The 17,950-nt window shown below is 34.9% G+C and overlaps 1 protein-coding gene and 1 pseudogene across 5 annotated transcripts; one reads left to right on the top strand and one right to left on the bottom strand.

The window, feature by feature from the left end:
* Positions 1 to 366: 366 nt before the first annotated feature.
* LOC145599330 (pentatricopeptide repeat-containing protein At5g61800 pseudogene) lies at positions 367 to 14,649 on the bottom strand (annotated as a pseudogene). 4 transcript variants are annotated; one of them, XR_014103729.1, is made up of 5 exons: positions 14,235 to 14,649; positions 9,813 to 11,941; positions 9,614 to 9,710; positions 4,467 to 4,528; positions 367 to 1,914 (listed from the first exon to the last, which is right to left on the bottom strand). The product of XR_014103729.1 is annotated as a pentatricopeptide repeat-containing protein At5g61800 pseudogene, transcript variant X3 (transcript). The 4 variants fall into 4 exon arrangements; XR_014103730.1 differs by having other exon boundaries at positions 4,467 to 4,541; XR_014103727.1 differs by having other exon boundaries at positions 9,614 to 9,715.
* LOC145599331 (wax ester synthase/diacylglycerol acyltransferase 4-like) lies at positions 1,046 to 5,676 on the top strand. The gene is made up of 5 exons (XM_081655728.1): positions 1,046 to 1,258; positions 1,378 to 1,953; positions 2,709 to 3,059; positions 4,069 to 4,206; positions 4,837 to 5,676. The coding sequence occupies exons 1-5, from the start codon at positions 1,046 to 1,048 to the stop codon at positions 4,981 to 4,983; spliced, it is 1,425 nt and encodes a 474-aa protein (XP_081511854.1). The 3' UTR covers positions 4,984 to 5,676.
* Positions 14,650 to 17,950: the final 3,301 nt, after the last annotated feature.

Consider the following 17,950-nt stretch of genomic DNA (forward strand, 5'->3'; position numbering starts at 1 on the left):
AAATAAAAAATATGAAAATAGATATTACTAATCTAATCATTTTTTGTTTATTTATTTTGTAATATTTAAAAAAAATCAAGTCATGGTATGTGAATAGTGCAAAAATCAAAAGTGATTAAAAAAAAAAGGCAAGAGTATTTGTTATACTTTTTTTTTAAATCTATTTATTATCATTTTTTTATTATTACACCATATATGTTTTGACACATTTTTTTGGTGGTGGTAAAAAGAAGAAAGAGAAGAATAAAAGTACAAAGTTACTCATGTGATATAAACATAAACTAAAGAACTAAGTGTTAAACGTAAAAGTATATTGAGCATTAAGAGTGTGAACATAAATATTTTATTTCCTAAAATGGATATGTTCATAATAATACAATATTTGTAAAACTAACAGGTAACTGGTGCAATAATTAAGACCATAATTAAATACAAAATTGTCAGTTGATAAACTATGTTTTATGAAGGAGATAAACGCGAAATTTCACATCCCTCGACAACCATATCATCTTCCTCCATAACTGAACTTTCTTTACACTTATTGACACCATTAAATATTCCACTCAAAAACAAAAAATGGACAGATTCGTATCATCACTCATCAGTCAACTGCACGGCCGTGAGAAAGATAAATAGCCTCCTATTAAATTAGTCACGAAAAAAGCTGAAAATTTAACCATACATAAACAGCTGTAATAACGGTTTCAAGTTGAAACCATTATTGCAGCAACTTCCAACTTCACCAGCTTCAATAATGGTTTCAACTCCCATTTAACTTTCATAAATGCAATACTCCCTGAGCCACAAAGAGGTCATCTCCCATTTAGCTTTCATGTTCAGTATAAATGTACACAAAATTTGGGTATGGTTATCCTCAAGTCCTCAGCCTTCTCATAAGCTCCACAAAGAGGTCATCTTCCTTGCATACTCCCTGAGCCAAATACTGCTACTACTAGCAACACTACCTGCTTCCGAAAGCAAAACTCGAAACACAGCCGAACCCGGTATTTCACATAGTGGTTCACCCGTTTTACAGCCAAGAAAAATGGATTCAAGGCTTAAAATAAAAACAGGTTATAAAGAGGAGGATGTGGGAGATGAACCTGTGTCTCCTACAGGACAGTACTTCAACAGTAATACCTTATCAATTCGCATCCTATCGATAATGGAATCCGAATATCCCATTGACGATTCCTGCGCACTATCATTACTTCAGGATCTCTTCCTTCCCATCAATCCAAGATTTTCATCCATTATGGTAACTCAATTCTCATTGTCTTCGTTTCTTGCTAACCACCTTGACATCAAAATATCAATATTACCCAAGTTTCAGACAATTATAACTGATTTTTTGAATTGATGTTGAATATGAAACAGGTATTTGATAAAACAGGTGTGAAACTATGGAAAAAGGTGGAGGTGAACATTCCAGAGCATCTTCATATTCCCATCTTCCCAGAAGGCTTGTCATTAGAAGAATATGATGAGTATTATGACAAATATGTAACTGAGATTGCTATGAAGCCATTACCAAAAGACAAGCCGTTATGGGAAGCTCACATCATTAAGTACCCGACAACCAAAGCAGCCGGACACCTCATCTTCAAGCTTCACCATGCGCTCGGTGATGGCTTCTCTCTAATGGGAGCACTTCTTTCCTGTATGCAGCGAGCGGATGATCCTTCTCTTCCAGTAACCTTCCCATCAGTAAAATCAAGCTCAGAAGCTAACAGCAAAGCTGCGGATGAAGTAGGCTGTTTGCCAAAAACAATTTCAGCAATCTACAATACAACCTTAGATTATGGATTCAGTGTTCTGAAGAGCAGTTTAATTGCTGATGATAGAACACCAATTAGGTCTGGGGATGAGGGCGTGGAATTCCATCCAGTACAGATCTCCACAGTAGCACTGTCCCTGGATCAAATCAGACAAATCAAAACAGCAATAGGAGTGGTAAGATTTTCTTTACTTGATTTTTATAAGCTGTATATCTGTTTGCCTAATCAGACCATGTTTGATGGACATTGTGTCGTTGCAGCATATACAAAATTTAAAAGTTTTCTCAAATGCATCTGTTAATTACATTTAATTATGCACTTTAAACAATAGACAAGTATGCAGAGTACAATTTTGCAGAAATTAGAAACCTGTCTGACAGTAAAATACTTTATACTTCCTCCGTTATTTTTAGTTGCATCACTATTTTTGGAGATGAGAGAGAATAAAAAAAATGGACCTATGAGATTGGAATGCGATAGAGAGATTTTATTACCTAAAAAGTGATAGTTTGAAATTTCCGTTTTAGGAAGGTGATGCAACTAAAAAGAAACGGAGGAAGAATAAAAATCTTTCTAATGCAGTCAGAACAGAGTAGTACCAAATAAACAATATAGGTTGGACCAAAATAGCCTAATGTAACAAGGGTAATCAAAATTGAACGGAACTCATTGCACTTCATCATACTAGTTGGCATGGTAATAGTGCAGGAAGAAGAAAATGGTACGTCAGTAACAGAAGGCATTAAGCATAACCCATTCTAATGTTGAAGTCCAAGTCAATAAGTCATATATCAGTATTTCAATGTTACAAGTAACAGATTTTCTGATAGATAAGTATGGAATAAGAATTTTATTTTTTACCTGAATGCCTATTTTGAAATGGACTAAAGATAATGATGCAACTCTAACACTAGTAGTCTACTCTCGCAGACAATAAATGATGTGATTACTGGCATAATCTTCCTTGGGACTCGATTATACATGCAATCAACAGGAAAAGGATTCAGCAATTCCGAATCAACAGCATTAGTGCTGCTCAACACTCGAAACATTAATGGTTACAAGTCTGTTGATGAAATGGTTAAAGCTGACTCAGATTCAAAATGGGGAAACCAGTTTGCATTTATGCATGTCGCATTACCTGAATTAATTAATAATTCTTCCAACCCCCTCGAATTTATCTCTGAAGCACAGAAAATCATTAAGAGGAAGAGAAATTCTTTGGCAATTTATCTCACTGGTCAGAGCCTGGAGCTTTTAAGGAAATGCAGAGGCCCTGAGGTGCGTCTAACTTCACTATGTTAATGCTGTCTTGTTCAAATTGTTCTGTAACTATGCTAAATGCTTATGATCATATTCCTTAACAACAAAAATTCCAGTCACAGATCAAGCAATGTCTGTCTGAAAATGAAATTCAACATCAGCTTGATAACATCAAGCTGCAAATATAGCAACTAAAAAGAGTTAAAGCTTCCATGGGTAGTCAATTTACATGTCAAAGCTTTATTTTGCAGAACACATAGAGTTACATAAGAGAGAAGCACTTTATAGACTACTCATTAACAGCAAACAACTAGAGCAATATACAGGCAAAATATTCCAACCATTTTCTAGTCAAATATGTCTTCCTCCTGACAAACAGCATAAGCCATTCATTAATTTGCTATTAAGTCATACATTAAGGAAATGGAAAGATCATTTTCAATTACGTAGGTCATGCCCTAGCTTAATGCACAGTAATGCATCTCCATCATCAACATGCTCTCATTCTTTTATTAATTTCATTACAACTAACAAACACTCATAAACTTTCACATGACATGATATTTATGAAAAATTCCACTTAAAACATACCATTACCCTAACATTTTGTCATACTATAAAATCAAGAACGCTCTAAAATCAAGCAGAAAATAGTTGACAATGTGTGAACACCTTAAATCCAAAAAGGCAGTTACATTAGGTACAATGGCACAAAGGCGACTAGATTTTTCAGGAAATCAAACTAATGCAGCAATGCCTAATGATAAAAGGTATGCATTGTTATAGGCACCACTTAGGAACTTGGGCAGTGTTCCTACCTAATTGTTATCCTTTAGTTCAAGTGTATAACTATTTCCACGACTGCATAAAATTCTTTAGTTTTTATCTGCTGCTCCCCCCACCACACCCCTTCTCACTCCCTAATCTTATTATAATGACGTGTTTCCATTTCCAGGCTATAAAATTGCATCAAATTTGAACTACACTGAAAGAATTAATTTAAAGGTGTGACCATTTATCTTTTCAGGCAGCGGCTGGATTTATCCATAGTACACTGCAGAAATCAACCATGACAATCTCAAATATGATTGGTCCAGTTGAAAAAATGGCCTTAGCAAATCAACCAGTCAAAGGCATGTATTTCATGGTCGTTGGTGTTCCTCAGGTAAGCTACACAGAGAAAGAGGGGAAACAGAATGCTGGATTCATATTATTTGTGCTACTAGATTTCAGAAAAAATGATATAACAAAGCATAGAAAATAACAAACACTGGAAACAATTCTAATTCTATTTAGAGAATCTTACGCAACTGATTGTGCTAGCCGCAGGAAGAGGGGGGGGGGGGTCATAACTGCACTATACTGAGTACAACACATCACATTCACTCTCTTCCAAGAAGCTTAAACAAGCAATAAATTCAATACCTTAATTTGCATTTTCCTTTTCACTTCCAGCATCGCAGCTAATTAGGGTCTTTCCACGCCACCTGTAAAAAGACCCTTCAATTTTCATAGTATATCAGTTAAAATCGTCTAAGGTGCTGGAATAACCCACATCACAATGATCATGTATCACACTAAGTAGTACAACTGTTTCTGTTGGAATCAGAGAGACAAATTATTTTCTTAATATCAAAGCTACCTAGAGTTCCCATTATCATCACACTTAAACAATAGTCTATATTTATAAGATTTATTCCACTTTACTCACAAATAATACACACATATAAAGGCACTGTAAAAAGAATTTACAAACAAATCTTGATGTTGTACTGATGATTCTACAAGCTTGCAGAGCCTAACAATAACAGTTTTGAGTTACATGCGGACATTGAGGATTGCAGTAGGCGTTGAAAAAGGATATATAGACGTGCAGAAGTTCAACTCATGCATAGAGGATGCTTTTCAGCTGATTTACAAGGCATCCGTTAAGAATCCCTAAACATGGATTGTACCGAGAAGTTAGATTTGATAGTACTCTGGCAAGATGACTTCATTCTGGCAAAAGAGGATTTTATTCTACTTCATCATTATTGAATAAGCAGGCTGTTTTTGCGGGCATTGAGGATTGCAGTAGGCGTTGGAAGGAAGATTGAACCTTTATCATCGAACACAGAAGCTAAGAAAATGATAGTCTGTTTCATTTTGTAAAACTTCACTATTTTATCATATTTTTGCATGGAATGGATTGTTTCTATTATACATTCTGCATTGGTTCTCAAATGAAGTTTGTCAAAAAAAAAAGGAAACTAAATTCACATTCATCTAGATAATTTCCGAAGACACAAACCAATGAAAACAGTTTGCCACGCATCCATGGAGTAGGGGTGCAGATGAGCCAATACGCTCATGAACCACTTACGAACAAGCCTCAGTGCAAGGAATCAAACTACCCCCTCTCCCAACCTCTCATTACTTCTATTACAAAGGGTAAAGGCAAAGCAGTAATTGGAAGTTGATAATGTATTATCACAAAAAACAGTTACAAGGATAAGCAAGGAATTAGTCAGAAGTTTGTTAAAAGTCGAGTGAAGAGTAAGCCAGCCAGTCAAGACTCAAGAAGCTGTAATAAAATGAAAATAATTTTTGTGATTCTAGAAAGTTGTTGTGCTTTCCTTTTTTCTAGGGGGAGAACTAGGGATGTCAGTGGAGCGAGTCAAGTAGGAGACCCGCCCCATCCCCGCACCAGTGGGGCAGGGATGGGTCTTAGTTTGGTGGGTGGTGGGGCGGGGATGAGATAAAAATCATACCCGCCATGGGAGATGGGCGGGGGTGGATTTTACATTGTACCCGCCCCATCCCTACCCCGCTCCACCCGACCCACTTCGTACCCGCCTCATCCCCACCTCACACCCACATCTATATATTTTTAAAAACAAAATTATATATACTTTTATACTATTTTATATAAAAAAAATTTTATATAAAAAAATTTATGTAAAATATAATAGTAAATATAATAATTTGTAATACACTAATTTAATAACTAAAAAAGTGTGTAATATAAATAATAATTTTTTTGTTGTAATTTATATTAAATATGTTAGATTACGTATTGGGAGGTGGGGATTAGGCGGGTCTTAGGTGGGGATTAAGTGGGGATGGATATCCAAGTGGGAGGTGGGGCAGGGATGGTTTTGGAATTGTACCCATCGGGCGGGGATGAGGATGAATTTTGGACCCAACGTGGGGATGGGGATGAAAAGTTTAGGTGGGAATGGGGATGGGAAGGCCAACATCCGCCCCTCCCCGCCCCGTTGACCTCCGAAGAGTGGATGATAGCGCCGACATTTAATAAGCCAATACAAAGTCATCCTGTTATATTTTTTTTTTAGTTCCATTCATTATATGCAGCTTATAATCTCTTTATTCCTTGCTTATTACACCTAAAATCAAAATCCTGCTTAGAGCTATTGAGTTCTTAGCAATTGGTTAAAGCTCGATCAATACACATTTGTTAAGTTATAAACAACATCGAATAAAAATTTGAAATTCTCAGATAACTTCATGTTAGACTCGTCAACGTTTGTGAGCAACCCGCTTAAGTGCATTTGTAAGCATACTAATGTTGGAGTATAGCTAGATTAAATAATGTTCAATCTCGGAAAAGAAAAATTCAACATTTCAAATTACTCTAGTATCTATGTATATTTTAAATCGAAGGTTTCATTACACATGAATATTTGGGCAATATGACCCTTATTACAAAAGTGATTAAAAAAAAAAAACAAAACTTCAATTAAATTAGATACTTGTATAGAACTTTTAAAGTATTGTATTTAAGGTAATCTAAGGGTCATTTATTTTGTCAAGCTAGAGATGAATCTTAAATTAAAAAGAGCACGTTTGTGAACAAAACACGAAGAAGCAAAACTCTACATAAGCCATGTTCGAACAAGAATTTTCAAAGCTCGTTCAAGCTTAATTATACTTCTTTTTTTTAATTTTAATTTTACTTTAACAGCAATAAACTTTGTCAAGTTTACTCGAATTAACTAAAAAACGGCTTGGCTTCACTAAGAGTGGATACGTGTACTACTGTTTTCATTTAAAACATGCTTGAATTGGGGGTAATGTGTTAAGGAGCAAAAGAAAAAGGTTGTGGTGGTGGATAGGATTAGCTATGGATTGTGTAAGAAGGGTAGAAATGAGGAAACTATAAGTGTGACTTTGGGGTGATAGTTAGGAGGCGTTTGCCAAAACAAAGGAAAAGGATATTAAATCAAGAAAGAGATAGGAGGGAAAAGGAAGGTAAAACCCTTAGAAGTTTGATTAAAAAAAAGAAAGGGAATGGAGTCATAGATGATGATGTAAACATACCTGCCCTAGAAATATTTAAATCTAAGTGAGATTTGACATATAGTTTGATTAAAAAAAAAAAAGAAAATGAAATGGAGTAATAGATTTAAGTTTACTATTGCATTTATTTTTGTTTGCAGTGATAGATGATAAATGAGAGTGTTTGTGCATTTAAAGTTTCATTTTTATTTGGGAAATTGGTATATACGTATGTCAATGTAAAGATGTTATCCTTTTCTCTGCTTTATAATTAATGCATTATAAGTTATTTTTTCTTGTTTTCCTGTAAATCTAGGAGCATGTGAAGACACACTGAGGCTTTTCTTCTATTTGCTTTGTCAATTAGAAGAGAATTATTCTGGTTTATTTAACTCCCATTCCATCCAGTTCTTTGTTCTGATTTCCAGATAAGATTGTCAAATTTTCCACTAATCGTTAGCTCTTAGAACTATTGGACAAAAATCTTCATGATCCATGGATACATTGCAGTGTTTATTATGTACAAGAGGTGAAAGTCATTCAGCTCAAATCTTAAATCAAATCCAAAATGAATTGGTAATTCAGATTGGACTATTATTCAAATTAGATTAAATTGGACTCAAACTTCATAAATCAGATATATTAATCTAATCGGATTGAGAATATTTGGATCCATAAATCGAACAAACCGAAATAATTAAATTAATTAATTCTCTTTAAGATTTATAATATGTTGGTGTATTGTTTAACAAAATATATTTTGGTGTTATATTTTATGACTTATATGTAGGCCTTCAACACTTATGTAAGGCATGTGGGTTAATGTTTAGGTTTGTAAGCATTAGTTTTCATTTCTTTAATAATGGAAAAAAAAAAAGGTTCATGGATTATTATGATAAAAATAAACAAATAAGTATAACGAGAAGTTTTTATTAATTTTGATTAATGCATTGGATCCAAATTACCTAGTTCTAAAACAAATTGGATCAAATTGGACTTGGTGAAATCAGGATTGGATTGAGCTCAAGTTCCAAAATGGATTGGACTTTTCGGCTTTTCCCATATCCAAACCAAAGCCGAACTTCGCCCCTATTAGTAATAAGCAAAGTAGTCCTTCCACTATGCCATGTCACCAAATATTTATGTTGTCTAAAGATGGGGAATACAAAAAGGAAGAGATCTTCAAGTTGTTGTCTTCCCAAGTCAGGCCCATTGCACTAAGGGGTTGTTTGGTTTATCAAGTTGGAATGGATTGGTATTGAATCTCATACTAGAGAGGTATGGATTCTAAAACCCATATTAGTCCAAAGTTGTTTGGTTTTATTTGTTGGAATAGATTCTATCCTTCATTAATAGAATTGATTGTGAATCTTAGGGAGAGAGGTGGCTATAAGATTTCATGGGTATGGGGGTAGTTAGTACCCCTTGGGTATGAGATTTCATTACTAAAAACCTCAGCCAAACAAAAAACTAGATGGAATGGATTCTAACTCCATTCCAAATTATCCAACCATACGACCCCTAAGAAAATTTTCCAAGTAAATAAATTATCAAAGAGTATAGATATCAAATAAGAAGCATCTTGATACAGGGCACTTTCGTGCTCTTTTCAGTAAAGTGTCCTTTTTGTACCAATCTTGAGTTTGCCTATTGTCATAAGAGCTAGGCAGCATGTTAAGAAGTGATAATCTAATAATTTCGCATATATGTTAAGAAGCATTTCTCTCAACAAAAGATATTAGATACTCCACTCTCACCAGCACCTTAAATTTTGAAATATGTTTGGCAGTCTAAAATTCATTTAACTATAGCTATGTAGGTACTTACAAAGTTACAAGGACATCAACAAAGAGGATGGATTCTTAAACCGAAGCACAAATATAAGGGGTACATGCAGGGAGAGAACTAATAATAACAATGCAGATAGTTGCTGTAGTTAAGAGTTTGGAATGAAAGCTACAACTCAGTAAGAGAGTTTCACAAACAAAAGAATAAAGTAATAATAAAAGATTTTTCCAGCAAGTAATGCTGCAAGCTAATAAATTGTGCGGAATATGCATTACAATGGGCACCATGCTACAATCAATAAATTCAAGACATTGCAAACCAACTTTCAATCAATAACTATTTTTATCAAATTATACTTGTTTTACATCATTGTTATCCACCATCGTAATTATAATTATATTGAGTTCCATTCTGCCCGCCAGATGACCAGCTGAGGTGGTGGAAGGGGAGTGGGGGTCAGAGAATGATAAATGAAATGATAAAAAAGGAATCAGCAGTGCAAATACCTGTTCCCATATGATCCTTCTAAAAATGCATCCAGCTTAAAAGACTTCTTTTCATTTCCCACTTGCTCAATGTAGGAGACATGATGTGAACAACCTGCTACACTGAAAGCAAAAGCAAACCATAAACGTCATGGAGAAAACACTGACCATTAGCCATTTATAGATTATTTTCCGAAGCAAGATAAGTTGTGACACATACTTGGTATACTGTAGAGTACATTGAATCTGTCAAATGAAGAATTTTGAATTTGAGGTCTGACTAGCGGCCAAAAAGATGAAAGGGAAACAACCAACGCTGGTAATGGAAACTGTACCATTCCCACATTTTGTTAAAGTTGAGGTCAAGCTTCAAATTGATGATTTGACATATAAATCAAAGCCATATATATCTTCTCTGTTTTAGGATGCAAATAATCACCAGCTTTCATTAAAGTTGAGGTCAAGCTTCAAATTGATGATTTGACAGACAACTCAAAGCCATATATATCTCCTCAGTTTCAGGATGCAAATAATCACCAGCTATAAACTCATGATTAATGCCATGCAATTTGATCAAGCTACAAGCAGCATTCTTCGTGGTCCTTCTATTCCTTATGATACTCCGTGTCTTGGCAACATCATCCCACATATCAGATGTGGCATAGATATCCACCATTACTGAGTAGAGACCGCCGTCTTCAGGGTTCAACTTCTGCACATGTTTAGCTGCTTCCTCAGCAATGTCAACCATGCCATGTTTTCTGCAGCCAGCCAGCAAAGCTCCCCAGGTATAGATATCACCTTGAATCGGCATGTGTTCTATCATATCTAATGCTTCTCCAATTAAACCAGCACGTCCAAACAAATCAGCCATGCATCCATAGTGCTTCAGTTCTCGACGAACACCGTAGATAGCCTCCATGTTTTGAAAAAGTTTACGTGCTTCATTTATTAGACCTGCATGGCTGCATCCAACCAAAATACCCAAGATGCTGACACCATCAGGTTGAACTCTTTCCTTTATCATCCGGGAGAAATAATCCAAGCATTTTCTGCCATAGCCATGTACAGCAAGGCCCATCAACAAAGCATTCCATGTGAACAAATTCTTGTCAGGACTTGATTCAAATATATTTATGGCATTCTCAACATAGCCACACTTGGCATACAAGTCCACCAAGCCAGTCGATAAAAAGGAATCCACTCGAATCCTGTTTTGGATTAAATATTCATGAACTGCGCTGCCTTGCTCCAGATCTCCAAGTTGTGCACAGGCAGAAAGAGCAGAAACCAGAGCAATGTTATCTGGACGAACACCAGATGGCGAACCAAGCAAGCTATTGAAGAGATCAATGGCTTCCTGGCATTCCTTCATATGTGCATACCCAGCAATCAGAGTACCCCACGAGACAGCATCACGAATAGCCATTTTATCAAAGAGCAGACGTGCTGTCTCAATGTCTCCGGCCTTTACAAAGCCATCAATCAATGCATTATAGGATATAATATCTTTATGGGTACTTTCTTCAAACAACAAGCAAGCATCACCGAGGCTGCCCAACCTAGCATAGGCATGAAGTATGGAATTGAGAACGTATATGTCAGAAATGAAGCCAGATTTCACGGTAAGGGAATGAAGGGCAGCAGAAGTTGAAGGTACTTGGAGATTAGTAGAGGCCTTGATGGCAAAAGGATAAGTGTGAAAGTCAGGAGGAATCGAAAAACGAAGCATATCTTTGAAGAGTATGAGGGCTGACGCAGGTGAAGAAAAGAGGTTCTGAATTCGCATCATTGTATTGTAGCAGAAAGTGGTTGGCGATCGGATTAGATTGAACACTGATATAGCATAGTTGGTCCTATTCGAAGAAGCTAGGACACAATTTGAAGCAGCAAGGCGGGCAATAGTGCATAGAATGTTTGGAAGAAGAAAACAGGGTTGTAGAGTGAGGAAGCCTGTAGTAATAGCATGAGCATGAATTTGATGAAGCTGGGGAAAGGTTTTACAATGCCTCAATGAATTTAATATGAAGTGTTTAGCCATTTACAAGATCACTTGTTTGTTATTCTCCAATTTCTTTTCTGCATGACACAGACTATGATGATGAGTTATTCTTCACCAAAGATTAAGCACCCAAGTTCATTATGATGTTAACTTTCCACCACTGAATAACAGCTGCCGTAAAGCTGCCATTTCAAATATGTAGTCTGACACAAGAATGAAACAGAAGATGCAAGCTGCATCCCTATCGTGACCCAAGCAAAGGTTATTTCTATCATTATGCAGCACTGGACACTTCTTTAACACAGAAAAAGCAAAGTCTGGTTACATAAACGAAACAGAAGACATACCTGCAACCACATTATCCAGTATTAACAGCAAATGTAATTGGCTAGCTAGGCTAATCAGCAATTAACAAACATGATCTCCAACCCCTCATGTTTACCTATTGGGTACTGAATTAATGAGTGCAGGCTACTTTGCAGTGAAAATTACTAAACGAGATCCCAGCAAAAATAATAATACTTGTACAGCTTTCCAATACAGGGGCAAGGTTGCAAATGTTAGCTTCATATATTCTTCCTAAGAATAACACACACACACACACACACACACACATTTTCTTAAGCATGGCAAACCTATGTGAAACAAACACAAAACTACAATTCATCAATGCTGAAGCAAGAAAAAACAGATTTGGAAATTTTAATCTTAACAGCCTACTCTATGTTGCAAAACCACTCCTAATTGAGCCATACTAAAATACTATTAGGTTAAGGACGGAAATCCTTGAAAAAAGGACATACAATAACATTTAGGAGAAAATAACTCGACCATCCTTAAACTAACAGGTGACTCAGCTATGTACTTATTGTATTTAAGCAAATACCTGCTATAATCTAGTAAATTAGTTACATACTATTGACAATACAAGAACCTAGCAAGGAAATGAGTCGTGTCAGACAAGGCCTTGTGCCAGTCAGATCAGCAGGGGCTAATACAGCACGGCCAATAATCTGCTGGCCGTTCAGCAATAGGTCACCAAGTAAAATGGACTGGTCCAGGCATGGCACAGCCCTTGAAGGTCATCCCGAGCCCCAACATGCTGAAAGAAGCTCAGAACAAGGAGCAAGGTGAAACCTTGAGCTGGCTTCACATTTATTGGGTGTTTTGTTTTTTGGAGACATATAGATGCTCAACACTAACATGCCAAGTCCTTTGAGCTAACGTGACCAAAATACTAGGCCACACTAGCCACAAACCGCCCGCATATCCTACAAAAGCAGTTCTGTGACCGTTACCATGATTGTGACCACATTATGACTAATCTAAAAATCAAGGTTTTTAAATTTCAGCTAATGAAATTTTTGGTCTTCAATTATGTGTATAAAATTAAATTTTAAATGACATATATCACTTTTTATAAAGACACTAATCTCAACAATAACTCTATTTAATTTGTGTTTGTACAATAACCTGGGGCATCACCTAGGAGTGACAATAACTAATTCTAATAAAAATAAATAAATAAATAAATAAAAACCTAGATAACCAAAAATTTAAGTAGTAGTAGTGGTCTAATGGATACGAAGACAACTTTCCTATAACAAAACCAAGCGCAATTTTCCTTGATAAACTGAATAAACTCACTATTCTGAGAAAAGTATGCATTATTTTCCATTCTATAACCAAATAGTGGAAAGGACCATGGCTAACATTTTTTACAATTTTACAAATCTCACTTACTACATCATAACAGTTATAACAGATAACTGCAAAGCGCGCAAAAATGTAGCAGTATGATAGAACAAACTGATGTTTCAACATATCTACGACATACAAGTGCAGTAAGGTAATTGAATATAACATTACTAATTTCTTTTTCTCCAAAACAACAACAAATTCACAGTTTAGTCAACTTTTGCTTACAGAAGCATCGTAGACAATCAAACATATCAGTCAGTGACAATTTACAGCACATTTCGCAAAAACATCTTGAACGGAATAAGTTAAAGCTAAAATTGTAGCAACAACAGTCTCATCTCCTACTGCAGCTAATTACTTATTGCTTTTATAATCTACTCTGTACCATTATAACCGGATTGAACCGGAGTGAAAATCAAAAGGACAAACCAGAATATCTGTTTTTTAATTGTCAAAGCAAATAAAAAAAATCAGTGTGTCTTCCAGATGACAGACATGCTCCAAGATTCACACGAAGATAAGAACAAATTACTTATAAATTATAATGCAGTAATAAATACAAATTTCCCAAAAAAAACGTATGAAATTTACAATAATTGAATGCAACAATATTCTCAGTTATCATCTATAACTGTAATAAAAAAAATAATAATAATAATAAAAATAATAAAAAAAAAAAAAAAAAAAAAAACTAACATGAACCCACTCAAATCATCACATAACATTACACTATTACATAGCTTCTTTCTGAAATTATATTAGATAATTTTTTTGCTACAAAAAAAATACAAAAGATGGTCCAACCCACAATATTAAATTTATGCAACCATATTATAAAGCATTGATAAATTTATGAGTAAATGAGTTTTTAACACAATAAAAACAATAATTATATTAATCAAAAACATGCAAAAAATCATCTAAAGCATAAAATCTTACCCAATAAATCTCCCATAAAAAGCCACTAGCAATCTCTCTCAGTCTGTCGCCCCAAATTGAAAGGAACCATAAAACGCATCGTTTGAATTCGCGGTACTCAGCTTCTAACGCGCGTAAAAACGCATCGTTTAATTCATTGGGCTTTTACAGGCCCATTTCCGGATTTATATTTAGGGTTTAATCTCGGGCGTAGTATTATAAATATACAAGTCTGCCGCATAACGAAATTCATTAAGCTTGTTTTCTTTAACGAAATTAAAAGGATTTGAATTTTTCTTTTTATTTTTTTTTTTTTTTTTCGTTAGTAGTCTTTTTCTGTAATTATTATGGTGGTAAGATTGAAGATGATGAGAATAATTTGTTGGAGTGATGATGGATAATCCATCGTATGATGTCTCCGCTACGTTCTTACTGATTCATACTCTACTAATCTAAGTCTCATTGATTGATTTTCAGTTTTATACTTTTTTTTTTTTGTTTTTTTTGTTTTTTTTTTAATATTTTGAGGTCCAGGAGACTATTTGACTTCTGTACTTAAATATACAAAAAATGAATTTTTTTTTTTTTTTTTTTTTTTTGGGAAGTACAAAAAATGAATTTTGAAAGGCGTATATGTTGAATGTTCAAATCTGTTTAAAAATGCAAGTATATTTCAAATTTTGTGTATTTAAAATTTCTGTGGAGCTATTTCTATTTTTTTTTAAAAAATAAAGATGTCCAAAAGTATTTTAAATACATTGGTGGCTTTACCTGCTAATTATTTTAAAAGTAAAAGATTAAATAATTTTGACAAATAGGTAAAAACAACGAATAGTAAATAATTAAAATTTAAATTATTAAAAAAAACTAATAATTATCTTCTCTCAAAACAAAATAAAAAAAAAACTAATATATGCATGAAAATTTTTTATCGCAATTATCTTTAATCTCTCCTACCATATATTATAAAAGTTTGATTTTAATAATATACTTATCGAAACGAATAAAATTAAATCTCATATTACTAATTTCCCATAATTTATAGGAAAAATTGCTCGGAATAATCCCACCATTGGGCCGTCCGCTAAATATAATCCCACCTTTGGATTATTTTTAAATAATCCCACCTTTGATATCAATCCGCTAAAAATGGTCCCAACCGATCATATAACTTGTTATAACAAGTTACTTGACACATGTCGGCCTGTGATTTGTCAAAAAAATAAAAATAAAATAAAACAAAATTTAAAATAAGTTAATTTTTTTTAAAAGACAAAATAATAAAACAATAATTATATATTGATTTTCAAAAAAAAAAACAATAATTATCTAAAAACCACCACTAGCATCCTTCCCCGCCCCCGTAACACCCCTGCACCGTTGCTCCAATCGCCAGACCCCCAACGCCAGCGACGGTGTCGGCGGCACGGCTGAACACCCTCCCCTAAACCACCTTTCTCCCTCACGAACCAGGCGCGCCTGACTTCCCCTGAACCACCCTCGAAACCCCTCCCCAGCTCCTCTACCCATCCATACCCAACCCGGCCTTCCTGCCTCCCTCCCCGGCATCGGCGCGCCAAGAACCCCATCCCCAAGCCGGCACCGGCGCCGTGCCGAACATCCCCTATTGTTCCCCCCCTTTCCCTAAATCACACAACCCTTTTCCCCGAAAAAATAGAACTTCCGATTAAGTGTGGGTTTTGATTGAATTGAAGAGGAGAAAAGGTTGAAGAAGAAAAGGGTTTAGTACCCAGAAGAAATGAGGATTAAGAAAGGCAATTTGTAAGGATACCCATTTCAATGAGTGGATGCCATTGAAGCTAAGTTTGTAAGCTCTAAATTGATTGCTTTGAAATTGGAGAAATATACATAGAATCTGAGATGGGGATGTTCACTTTTGGGTTGTGGCTCTGTTAAACTTTGAGCTAAGACTTGGCCGGTAGAGGGAGGTTGTAGGTGCGCCGGTGCCGCTCACGGGGGGTTGGGAGGTCGGGCTGGTGGGGAGGGGTAGGGGGTGGCTGGGCTTTTTTTTTTAAAAAATTCATTATTTTTTAATTTAAAATTTTAGACAAATTGTATGGTGACACATGTATTTTAAACCCAAAAAAAAAAACTACTTTTCTAGCAGGTAACCGGTCACTTGGGACCATTGAGAGCAGATTGGGGGTAAAGGTGGGATTATTTAAAAATAATCCAAAGGTAGGATTATTTAAAAAAATCCAAAGGTAGGATTATTTTTAGCAGACGGCCCAAAGGTGGGATTATTCCGGGCAATTTTTCCTAATTTTTAATAGTTAAAAAATTATAAATGATACTAACATTTTAAACAGAATGAGTACATTAAAAAAATTGCATAGGCAAAAGACTTATTTTAATCAATAAAAATCAAGATTTGTCATTTTTTTGAATTAAAAATTAAAATTGTCACATAAGCAAAATTTATGAATAAGGTTAGTTAGGATTTTAAATTCAAGCGTCACGTAAAATAAATAAAACAACAAAAGATGATTTTAGTTTTAAATTAAAAAATTATCTTATGATATTATGAATTTTATCCATATATCTAATGAATAATCTTCATAAATATACAAAAATTTTAATTAAATAAAATGATTTACTAGAATCGTGCATCGCACGGGCTTACATCTAGTTATACATTAAAATAGACCTAACAACATCTTATATGACTACATTGACTTTCATATAATAGCTAAAAAAAAAATTAAGATGTGTGAATAGTGTAAAATGTCAAATCGTTGCGAGTAATTTGGGACGGAGGGAGTATAAGAATAACACAAAGAAATTATTAAAACTAAGAGAGTGACAATGATAATAAGAGTATTAAAACTAAAATCGATAAGAGAGTGAGGTATACCTCAATTAGTTAGTGCATCCCTCTTAATTTCAGGAGATCATGAAATTGATTCTCTATCTTATTTTTTTTTTTTTAAAAAAAAAGTCAATAAAAGTCAAACAATTACTACATTCCATGAAAAAAGTAAGCTTAATAAATATAGTGAGTTTTTCGTCACAAAATAAATAAATATATATATATATATATATATATATATATATATATATATATATATATATATATATATATATATATATATATATATATATATATATGCAGAGTTGAATTTAACGCTATGCATCACCCGAACATGACCTGACCAAAAGTCGACCCGAAAATTAACCCGACTCGAAGTAACCCGACCCGAAAATTGACCCAACCCAAACTGACCGAACCCAAACTTGATTCGACCCGAACTCGACCCGAAGTGTTGACCCGATGCCCGACCCGACCCGATTATCAGTCGACCCGATAACTTTTTGACCCCAAGTTAACCCGACCCGAAATGACCTGACCCGAATGACCTATTTGCCAGGTCTAGCCCCAGCCCCACCGAAACCACAATTACAAACCCCTGTCCTACCTATTACCCATTGAAACCACCGTCGACCCACTTGCAAAACCTTTTAATTACTTGCTGCAATCCAATAAAAAAGGGAGAGGAGAAAAATGACGCACATGCACTTTGAGAATTCAATTGATGGCAAGAACACAAAAATTCTTTAACCAAGAACGAAAATTGGAAGAAAAAGATATACCCTTTTCATTTGCTTGGGTTTCTTACAAAATGAGCATATACCCATTTCAATCTTCCCAAAATACCCTAGCCCGGCCCATATAAAATCTTCCACATTTTGGGTTGAATTTGCTGAGGATTTCATTG

This window comes from Chenopodium album, chromosome 20, assembly GCF_948465745.1.
Source record: "Chenopodium album chromosome 20, dcCheAlbu1.1, whole genome shotgun sequence".
NCBI lineage: Eukaryota > Viridiplantae > Streptophyta > Magnoliopsida > Caryophyllales > Amaranthaceae > Chenopodium > Chenopodium album.

Excerpts from the sequence above, each read along its gene's own strand:
- LOC145599331 (XM_081655728.1), top strand. The coding sequence starts at position 1,046 with ATGGATTCAAGGCTTAAAATAAAAACAGGTTATAAAGAGGAGGATGTG. Across the intron at positions 1,954-2,708 it reads TCAAAACAGCAATAGGAGTG|ACAATAAATGATGTGATTAC; the intron begins GTAAGATTTTCT and ends CTACTCTCGCAG. Across the intron at positions 3,060-4,068 it reads GGAAATGCAGAGGCCCTGAG|GCAGCGGCTGGATTTATCCA; the intron begins GTGCGTCTAACT and ends TTATCTTTTCAG.